We start from the raw sequence: 11781 nt of genomic DNA, 5'->3' as shown, positions 1-11781 counted from the left end.
TAAAAAAAAAAAAAAAGTTTATATATATATATATGTACCTACCTTAGGAATGGGATTCAACAGAACTACACCTGATTTCTTAGTGATGACCTGTTTTGTTGTGTAGTGATGTTCTATAAGTTGAGGAATGTTTGAAAACCCAGTGCCTTCAAATCGATACATATTCTGGAGGAAGAACAATAAAATAGAATAAATATACAGTCATTGCTATAGCATGACTACATTCATCAACTAATTAAGTTCCTTTTAAGAAAAACTACTTCTACACAATGATGTGAATACCGTTAACACTCCTGAACTATGTACTTAAAAACGGTGAAGATGGTAAAATAAAAACAGATTTAAACTCCAGCATGCTGAAAAACATCTACCTTTCCATGAGGAAATTAATTTTCATAATGATTAAATGTAATTCAAATTGGTAAAAAAGAAAAAGAAAAAGAAAACTAACAAACAAACCTGGTATCTACTTTGCTGAAATGTTAACCAAAGGAAATAAAGTATGAGATACATTTGAGTTAAGGAATAGGAATATGCTTATATATATGCTCCATTTGATAACATTTTCAAGGTCAAAAATAATTTCAAAAGTTTGAGGAAGCATACCCAATATAATATTTTAAGAAAACTTCTAATGATCCTTATTTAATTTATCAATGTAGTATTAATTAGATTTTATATACTGAAGCTGTTCATGTATTAGTCTTCAAATGATGGTCTTTGATAGATAAAATGCAGTGACAAAACTGTAGATATTCACATGCTCAAATCGTGGCACTTCTTTATTTCATAACATTGGTTAAGTAATATTTTCCCAAACTCTGCCAAGACCCTTTTTCTCTGTCTTCATATTTGAATAGGCATGCAAGCTAGTTATCACACAGGATGAATGGATAGTGTTAAATTTAGTAAGAGAAAAACATTTTATTGACCATACTTTTCAATGTAAGAAGCATTGCAATGCAGTGTGATGTAATGAAAGCTTACATCTGATTGTTTACAAAAAGCTTATGTATACATATACAGGTGCTATGCATAGATATAGATATAACGGTGCTCTGTTTCAAGAAAACTCTACGTTAAGAAATCAGAACTCTCAAAACTCTCTAAATTTGGATATTATTGACATGACCAAAAGATAATTTTCTCAGTTCAAGGATAAAAAATTCAAAGCTCATTTTCCATAGTATAAAAGAAGATTCAATTTACCAGAATTTAACTTATAGACAATTTTTTAAATGAATATTTCTGTTTCATCAAGTGAGGAACAAAAATAAATTAGCTTACTTTAACACTTAACTATAGAATATAATTTAACTCAAGGCAGTTAGAGTGTTAGAGTCAATTCAGGGCATTGTTAATAAATTACCCCCTAAGTTCTTGTACACAGCAGCCAGACCTTCTGTGATATATTAGCGATGATGCCTAAGAATATTTCACACTGAGGACACTAATATATTACTAGGTGTGCAATGTACTGAGCAAGTTCTCTCGGAATCACAGTTTATTCATTGGTGCAACAGAAAGAATATTTGGACCTCCTCACAGAATAAGTGGGAGGCTTGAAGAAGTATTAACATGAAAACCACTGACCAGGTATTAAATCACACCCCAGTATTAAATCACCATACAAATAAACCTTGGAATATAAAAATAATTCCAAATCTGGGTATATGAAAAGAAATACTTTCAAAGAACACTGAAAAGTGTAAATTACATTTCTCAAAGAATGATTATCTGTAATAATCAAATATCCTAAAGGAATTCTTATATGAAATTAAGAAATAAAGATATATAAAAAGTTATAGATGTGTAACATGTAATAATAAAAATGATAATGATATTTCAACCAAATATACCATATACTTGAAAGCTGCTGAGTAGATCTTAGGTATTCTCACCACACATCATACACACACAAAAAAGAATTAAGTATGTGAGATGATGGGTGTGTTAATTATCTTGATCTTGGTAATCATTCTACAATGTATATCAAATCATTACGCTGTATATTTGAAATACATACAATACATATATTCGATTTCTCCCTTTGTTTTCCTTTGGTCTACCTTAACATTAACATAAAAGTCAAGGGATCCTTTATATCACTCCAGAACTTTGCTCAAATTTTTTATCTCCTTCAGTATAAAAGCCAAAGTCTTTACCTTGGTCTACAAGATTATATAATCTGTGCTCTATCATCTCTCTTACCTCATCTCTTATCATTACCCTCCCCAATTGCAGCCACTTTCATTTCCTTCTGGTTTTATAAATCCAAATATACATTCCTTCCTTGGGATGTTTACATTTGCTACTTGAAATATTTCCTCAGATGGCCAAATGGGTTAATGGCTTCCTTACCTCCTTCCAATCTTTCATCAAATGTTACTTTTTCAGTGAGGTCTACTCTGGCCACCCTACATAAGTCAATAACCATTTTCTCACTCCAACTAAATTTCTCACCTCCTTTTCCTTACTGAATTTTCTCCTTAGAACTTATCACTATCTAACATCATATATGTTTTATGTATTTATCCTGTTGTCTAACTCCTCCTCTGATGTAGGCTCATGGGGTGATAAATTTTTTCATTTATTTTGTTCATTGCAGTATCTCCATCATCTAGAACAGTGCCTGACATATATTGCCTGGATAAATAAACATGATTGAATGAAATGCAGGGCATATAAAATGACTATAAAGTTAAAGCAACCAGTAAGACAACTTAGAAATGAATACTGGAAGGTTCAATCTCATGTGAACTCAAGACACTGAAGTACGATGTTTAATAAAAGTAAGTAATGAGATGAAGTTCACATAGAATTTCAAATCAGAAGAAGTGTCATAATGTCTTATATAAACTTATAACATGCCTCTTATAACTAGACAAACTGTGAATAAAATAATGGGAATTTTTAGTTTCCCTTTCTTAAGTTAAGAACATATCTAGTTTTTAATTTAAAGGCAGTTTTTTTGCCATTCACATAGTAATTGTGATGGACAAATCCAGTGAGTGATACAAGCAGCAGTACTGTAATAAAGTGTGTATGTAAATAAATTCTAAAACATTTCATTACCATGAGCTAAAATAAGAAACTGATCCCTAGCAATTACTTTTTAAAACTATCACTGACATCAGTAAAGTTCTGATGTCAACACTGTATAAAACCAATTAACTCCCTTTCTTAAAGATGAAGATAAAGTAATTAATCTAAAAATGATGTTAAGACTGTATGCTTATAAAGTTCATCTAAGCAACTAAAAGGTCAAGAATAGTATATTCACTAAAACTGTTGAGAGCTTGTTTCTTGATACACTCAAAATTCTGAGTATTATAATTAAACTTGTACAAATCTATATCGATTTTTTATAGCTCAGATGACCTGAGGTTGGCTTCACATAAAGATGGATTTTTAAAAAGTTTTTCTACATGGCTTTAACAATAATACAACTGAGAGAATCCAGAATAACTTTTAAATAGGAGACTTCTCTTTGGAGCTAAGTTGCTACCACTAATCTCTTATGGGAATTCTAAAAAAAGAGATAAAAAATAGTAGTGCAGAAAAAATTTCCACAAATTTCTACGAAGGTCATTTTGTTTAGTGTCATTTATATTGTTTCAAATATCACATAATAAGCCATTAAAAATAAGTATGAATAAAAAATATAGCATGATTCAATTTTTATAAAATAAAGATTACATAAATACATAAAATTAGAATACAAAGAACATAAACTGAACCTAAAAGGGGGTGTTATTGTGAAGCGCACATTCCATGACACATATTTCTGAATTTTTATCAAGAGTGTATTACTTTTGTTTTTAAAACATTAACTACAGCTAGAATTTGTTCCTGAGTTATCACTGTTACTTAAGAATTAATTATGCATACAGATGAAAAACACACACCAAAAAACCAGAATCAGTTTTGTTGCTATACATATTTCCAGAGGAGTGTTATCATGTAAAGAAGTCAAACAGAATGGAATATACATACAAAAACGACATGAGGATTCAATGTATGTATAATTTGAAATAACATGCTTGAGTAGATCTCCTGAAACAAAAATCAAGGATAATCAGGCTTAAGGGAAAGAAAGAAAAGTGAAAGAAGGAAAAATAATTTCTAAAAAAGGCTGAGATGACTAAACTTAATAAAAACAAAAGGCTGAATAAAAACAACTAAAACTAAAACACTCCCTTTTCTGGTAAAATACCTAAAAATAAAAATTTAAAACAAACTTCAGCTTTCTCAAATAAAAATGGCATATTGAATAGTTAAAAAAAATAAGTAATTAAACCAGTATACAAGAAGGATTTGGGGGAGCTTGGGATAAGCTTAACAGTAAATAAGGTGTTGGTATGGCTTTTCCTAGTTAACTTTTATTCATTCTTCAGGATGGTGTCTCAAACTTAACTTCCTTAAGCTTCACAGTTAAAATTTTTTATAGACCTTGAATGTCTGGAGTGGAACGGTTAAATAATCCTAAGTGTACAATGATAAGGCCACAGACTTAGAATTAACTGTCACTAAAACAAGTCTGGGATTTCCACTTGCTTTCACCTAGTCTTTCTCAAGTCCCACATTATGAATTTAAAAGGTAGTTCAAAGAGCCTAGAGATTATGGCAACAAAACAAAGTAAACCTATCTGGTACACTGAAAAACTAAATTTATCAGCTCAAAATGGAATGTATGACATGACAGACATCTAAATATCTGTTACTGAATGATGATTTAATACACTAAGCTACCCAATTTCACATAGTAATTACAACCTCTACTTGTGTTATTTTTGTTTTATTGGTCCATATCCTTGGGCCTTACATAGTAGTTGCTCAAATAATATTTCCTGAATGAAGAAATGAAAGATGGTAATATGTCATTACTTAGAAAACTTTTTCTATTTTATTTAAAAATATTTATTATGTTATATTTAATTCATCACCATATGTTAATTCAAATTTCTTGGCTCAATCATTCCTCACTCTGCATCTTTAATATTTCTCTGTTTAGGAATACTACTAATGTTTTACTTACTAGGTTTTAAGCTCACTGAGAATTAGGACATATATTTTTTGGATTCATCTCCTTACAGTACATAACATGGTACTTAGCAAAAATGAGTGTTTAGTAAATATGTATTAGACATATTAGAGAAATATTAATTGGCATTTTCCTAGAATAGCATAAAAAATTCTCCTTGGAATACTTTTGTTTTATCACATGTATTTTGGTTTTTATCGTATACAAAAGCAAGGATTTGGTAAACTCATCAAATGAAACAAAGCTATTTGAATTTCTATGAAAATCTAACATTTATGACACAAAATAAACAGTGTTAGTTACAAATTCTAAATATAGTTTTATGTCAAGCATCATAATCAGGTTAGTAACTATGGAATACGTCAGAAAATAACACTAGAATTAAACAGAGATTCAGATACTCTTAGATATGTTTAATATATTTGGCTTTATGAAATTATTGTTTATTATCCAATAAAAGTACAGTTCTTCTTGCTTATACTAGCTAAAACGACAGATATGCTCTTCTAGAGAAGTAAAAAATGTAAGAATTGAAAGTATCTGGGTCCATCTTAATCAAAGTTTCACATCATGTTAAAAAGTAACTGAGATATGCATACAAAAATAAAGCTTCAAAATAATTGCCATCCTAGACTCTAGGTGACAGAGGCAATATTGCTAAAAATAACATTATTTGTGATCAATGACTAATTCAAATCTAAATACAGGCATATCTCGAGATACAGTGGGTTCGGTTCCAGACCACTGTAATAAAGTGTGTATGTAAATAAATTCTAAAACATTTCATTACCATGTAAATTTCACAAATAAATCTCCAAAAATCAAAATTTTAAATTAACTTTTCCAATTACATTGATATCTCTTACAAAATAACATTCGTATTTTCTCTCAAGTAGAGTCAAAACAATGGTAATAATACCTAATATTTGCATAGCACTCCACACCTTACAAAATATATTTTCATTAATTTGATTCTGACAATCACTGTCTAAGCTATTAACCCCATTATTTCCCAAAGCATAGCGCTTGTAAAGCGAAAAGCTGGGACTGGAACCCAAGTCTTCTGACTCTATGTTTAATGCTTTTATTCACTGACCCACTATTTGATATTATTCCATTCTCTAAAATCTTGTATTTCTTTACATCTTTCCTCTCTTAGGGCACCTATTCCCTCATTTACATACAGCTTTTTAACCTACTACTGGACAATAAACTCCTTGATTGGAATATAATAGGCAATCATTAAATATCTGGTAACGAATTCCCCCATTTATTGACCCCTTCCAGGCAACAGGTATATGAGGAAAGAAATGGAATAATTTTATCTCATAGAAGATTTACTTATATAAAATAAAAAATAATTAAAAACTCCCCCAAAGGTCTATATCACCTTAAAACTTCTATTTTCAACTGATTGAAAAGCTTGCCATGATTTAATGAGTGTGAGCTAAATAAAATTAAGCAGTAGAAAACTTGAGGCATTGACAAAAATATAAGCACTTTCATCTTTAATAGAGTTTTATAAAATTTCAATGACAAAAAGCCAAATAAAATCTCCAAATGTGAACTTGTAATCATGTCTTATTTTTAGAATATATGATGCTGTTCACTTTAGTCCCTTAAAACCAAATGGCAGTATTAAAGACAAGTGATAATTGCATCATTTCCTTTTTGTTTCTAAGAATACTAATTTAAGTTCCTGTAGTTACATTTTAAACTAGAATAAGGGAAATATTTCAGTCTTATTTAATGTGTGACATAGTTCAAAAATAGTACCTTTTAGAGCGTAGAAAATAGAGAGAAACAATTATATGAATTATAGTTAGCTTATACTTTACCTATGATCTTTCCTTCTACAATTCTCATACCATTTTATAAATATTACCAACATGGTCCAGGTTGTAATAGGAAAAACTATCTACATCCGTAACGAAAGTACATACAAATTATTAGAGTTTGAAAAGAAATAAGGAATGAAATACAATTAGAAACAGTTAAGTCAGATGTATGAGAGTAGGCAAATATGATTATCATACTGAGGTCTAAATGCTATGTAAAATTAAATAATGTAAAAATTAAAATACATACTTAAATGGACTTATTTCTTTTAACCCCTCTGAATGGCAATTATTGTCATTTCAATATAGTTATTAGATGTGAATATACCAAATGCTACTGAACTGTATAATTTTAAATGATCACCTTTATGGTATGTGAATTTCACTTCAGAATTAGATAGATGATAGATAGATAGATAGATAGATAGATAGATAGATAGATAGATAGATATAGATAGATGTATGATAGGTAGGTAAACAGACAGACAGACAGATAGACAGACAGAGATACAGAATCCCATTGAGGTTTATCTAATGATAATGGTTCAACCTTTTTTGTAAGGTAATTAGTATCACTGTAGGGCCTGGGCAAAAACTGAAATCCTGTAAACTGCCAGCAAGAAAACACATGTCATTTGAAATAGAGTGAAAAATGACAAATAGAGGCACTGATTTCTTCATATGCCAAAAACATTAAAATCTTCTCAGTGGGCGAAGTTAAACAATATTTTGAGATTACTCTTCATCTGTTAAAACTTAATAGAGAATGCAACAAACATAAAAAGTAGTTAGCAAGACAAGTAAATTTCAATAAAATTAGTATTAGAACAAGCACTATGAATAGGTCATTTTTTAAATTTTCATCAATTTTTTTTATTACTAATGCCAACAAGCAACAGTTTATACATAAAGAGAAAGAAACCTTAATCAAATCATAAAACCAATTCAACTATCACTGTCCTATTCATTAAGAAATGTCATTATCACTATTTAATAAAATATTTCTTAAATATCTCTCATGATATCATTTTTGAAAGCAATTTCTAGGGCCAGTTTCAAGAACATAAAATTCGTAATTAAATTTCTCCGGAAAAAAGTATAATAATCACATTTCTTTTAATTTCTAATTTAAAATATATTTAATGTTCAAATTTAACTCAAAATATTTTCAATATGCATTTAAATTTAAGTTTGTATCAACTATTTTTAAATTACAGTATTATAAAGTACATATTTCCTTGCTAAGATTAACATTTTTGTGCATTTTGGAGCACTATATTTAAGAAATTCAGTAAAAACAAATTAAGCACTAAACTTTAAGTGTTTACAGGCATTTATCGAAAACTATTCATCATTTTATTACCATTATACACAATGAACCACATTAGAATATACATATAAACTAAATTGGAAACGTACATCAACAAATTGTATGATAAAGTGTCTCCTTTGTCCATCAGAATATACAGAAAGGACATATTCACCAGGTTTCCCATGACTCTCTCGCACCAAGAAGTCTCCTTGTTGTTTTAACAGGTCTTGCGCTTCTATTCTGGGAATCGCACCGTGATACCAGTCCTGTTCTGCCAGGGGCTTCTCACTTACAGGGACTGTATCACAGAACTTGAGCAAATATTGGAAGGAAAAAAAACTAGATTAGAGAAAATAGTAATTTTTTTCTGGAAAAATTTATAGCAATTGCAAATACTTCTTATATATGTTCCTCTCCTTAACTGACCAATTAAAAGTTATGATGAATATGAAATTTTCATAATTTTTAAAGAAATATCTCCTGGAGCACTGTTGCTAAAGTTCAGCACAAAGACATAGCCTTCAATGTTTTAAGTATAACTGTTTTTTCTACCTATTATACATAGTTATACACAATATTAGCATTTAGAGTTAATATTTATAGTCTTATTCACTCATATCATAAAATAAATCCATATATTTAAAAATTTATCAACCAGAGAATTATGATAAAAAGGGGAAATTTATCACAAAACCACTTCATTTTTATTTAAATTAAAGGTTATTTCTTTTTATGGCATTAATTCCTGATTACACGGGCTGTTTACTGTCTATATCGTATGTTCCAGGAGCACTACCTTCATCTGATGTCACCTCACTGCTGTGCCTTCCCATTCTTATCCTCATTCCTCTGATTTCCTTAACCGTTACCTTTGCCACATGGATGGATGGTCCTAATCCTGTACAGTGATGGCAGATAAAGCCTTAGAAGAAATAGCATCATGGAAAACCACCAATGTGCAATTACAACACGTGTCAAGAAAAAGGGGAGAATATAAACCATGAGCATGGCAGGAAAAGCAAATTAAATTATCTATTATTTTAGGAGGCCAAATGCTAATACCAAATAGCAGAGATAACTAAGAGCTGATGATATTTCCTTGAAATGTTTCTAATCGACAATAGATGAAGTCAAACATTACGTGATTACAAGTAAAAAGTTTTTGTTTGTTTTTAATCATTCTCAGAAATTAAATTGCCCTAGATGGTAAGGAATTTACAGCTAAGGTACAATATAATGTGCTCTAACTCTTTAGGTCCTCAACATACATTATGCACAATGCCTTATTTAATTTACAAACTGGGAAAATTAGAATTAATAATAAATGAAAGGCAAATATTCATAATGTGAGGTTTTTCAAATTAATATTATGAACTGAATGTAGGGACAAAGCATGGTATCTTTGTGGTAAAGAAAATGAGCTTGAAGATAGCCTTCGCTGTCTTGTACCACTGAAGAGGCCCAAAACGTATTACTCAAAGTTCCATTTGATATTATCCCAAACTCACCCTATTGATTTAAAATAAGAACCTGGAAAAATTCCAAATAGATTTCAAAAAAGTCCACATTTTTGTTTCTACTTCTACCATTTATGACATTATTTATTCTTTATATATATGGTGTGACTGTGAATGAAATTTTTAATAAGCTAAGTAAGCCTTTTTAATACTAATTATGATAAATGCAATATATCCCTCCAACTTTAAATCATCTTCCCAAAAATGGGTTTACAGAACAAATTATATAAAGAACAAGCCATACTATAAGTGGTAAAAAAAAAAAAAAAAGATATTGCTTTTAAAAACAAATGCATAACTTTTTATATATATTATACTAATAATAGTTTTATTAGTACAACTAATATTTGACTAAATATTTCTTTTCCAAAACTTTATCACAGTTCATCCCATTTTAGTAAATACTAAAATTTCTACTACAGTAGAAATATTACCAATGGCAAAAGTGTTTCATTGATTTTTTTTTTTGAAAAAAATCAATAAAATAAGAAATTAAATGACATCTCTTTGCAAAGAATTTGTTTTCATCACTACCTCTTACAAAGGTCTACATAATAGAAAAGTAGCACAAACAAGAATAATAATGTCATGTGCTTGATTTTGTATCCTATTCAACCTATCCTCCCAAATTTTGATTTATTTAGAATTGAGAGAATGCAGAGCCTAGAGAATTCATTAAGGCAGAAGGGCATTTGAAGTACAAAAGTTCAGCTAATACTCTGAGAAATTCATTGAAGGATTTGAAGATGAGAAATATGTTTTGGGGGAAAAAAAAAACATCCTCAAAGAATATATAAAAGTTTGTTTTTTTAAAAATGAATAGAAAGGAATTTACATTGCTATTTCAAAGGGAATACATTTCAGTTCTCTGGGTTTATTAGTTTGTTTGGGGTAGAAAGGGAAGCTTAGAGATCTGTTGCTCCCCAGCCCCTAGACAATACTGTTATAAAATGTAGGCTGAATCTGCTATGAGTGTATGTCTGTGCACATGGTGTGTGCACACATACACAAGGACAGGTCATATATATCCCTGTCTGGACCTATCGGGTCTTTCAGGGACTTCCTTGGAAGCGCTGAAAGGAACACTTAAGTTCACATAAACGAATCATTAATATGATTTCAATAAATTCAAATACAATTTTGCAAGCATGATAGTAACAAAATGTAGAATGTATCAACGACAAAATCCAACATCCCAAGAGCTGTCATAACGACATCAAAAATGAAATGAAGCTTTTTTACCACAAATATCATCTCTCTAAACCTTCTTTTTTAAAGTTATAGTTAATCCAATACAGTCAAGTTATACTTCATAAGACAAGCTTTCCTGATTGACTTGGCTGTTTAGTTGCTTATTTTTCCTGGGCCTTGTTCTTAAAGAATACTTCAACAAATACATTCTAAGATTAGTGAAATAAAAATAATGGTTTAAGTGAAGAAGCAATGAGAAATCGGTACTAGAAAATGAAAATATTTTTTTCTTGGGGAAAAATAATAGGCCATTTTTTTCCTACCCTAGGTTCAGGCTATATAATAAAGATTTTGATGCCTTTATCTCAAACATTTAAGTACAAGATGAGGCAAAGATACAGTATTAAAAAGAAATAAAAAATCTGGATTTGATTAAAATTAAGTACCCTATTGAAAAACCATTTTTTTAAAAAAATGAAAATAAAACAGCATGGAAAACATACAATAAATCTCTCAACGATCTTGAACAAGCTAAATAAAACTTCAACACAAACCAAACATTTTTTGAATTTTTAATAAACACAAAAATGGTACTTAATTCTTTTCTATTCTTACATAAATTTGGTTATTAATTTAATAATCTAAGTAATAAACTGTTTCAAATCTAGTTTAATAATATACAGGGTGACTATAAGTAACTCACAGGATTTTAAACATTTTTCAAATTGTTTGAGAAATGTCAAACATTTCTCAAAAATTGATCTTTCTTCATGCACTATTTTTAACCAAAACATTCTTTACCTAATGTTTACCTTCCACAATGAAATTCACAAACTCTGATTCGTAAATTTCTTAAATAACAATGTTCTGTACTTTTTG

General features: G+C 29.6%; 1 protein-coding gene across 2 annotated transcripts in view; it reads right to left on the bottom strand.

The window, feature by feature from the left end:
- FER (FER tyrosine kinase) overlaps positions 1-11781 on the bottom strand; it is a 404440-nt gene that overhangs the window by 223315 nt on the left and 169344 nt on the right. For both annotated transcript variants that reach the window (XM_011365150.2, XM_023533607.1), the window contains 2 exons: positions 8302-8505; positions 43-165 (listed from right to left, as the gene is read on the bottom strand). In XM_011365150.2, coding sequence (XP_011363452.1) covers positions 43-165; positions 8302-8505 — 327 coding nt within the window. The remainder of the gene's footprint in view (positions 1-42; positions 166-8301; positions 8506-11781) is intronic.

Source organism: Pteropus vampyrus, unplaced genomic scaffold, assembly GCF_000151845.1.
Source record: "Pteropus vampyrus isolate Shadow unplaced genomic scaffold, Pvam_2.0 Scaffold106, whole genome shotgun sequence".
NCBI lineage: Eukaryota > Metazoa > Chordata > Mammalia > Chiroptera > Pteropodidae > Pteropus > Pteropus vampyrus.
The sequence above is the reverse complement of the archived record's forward strand: the minus strand, read 5'-3'. Positions and strand labels throughout refer to the sequence as shown.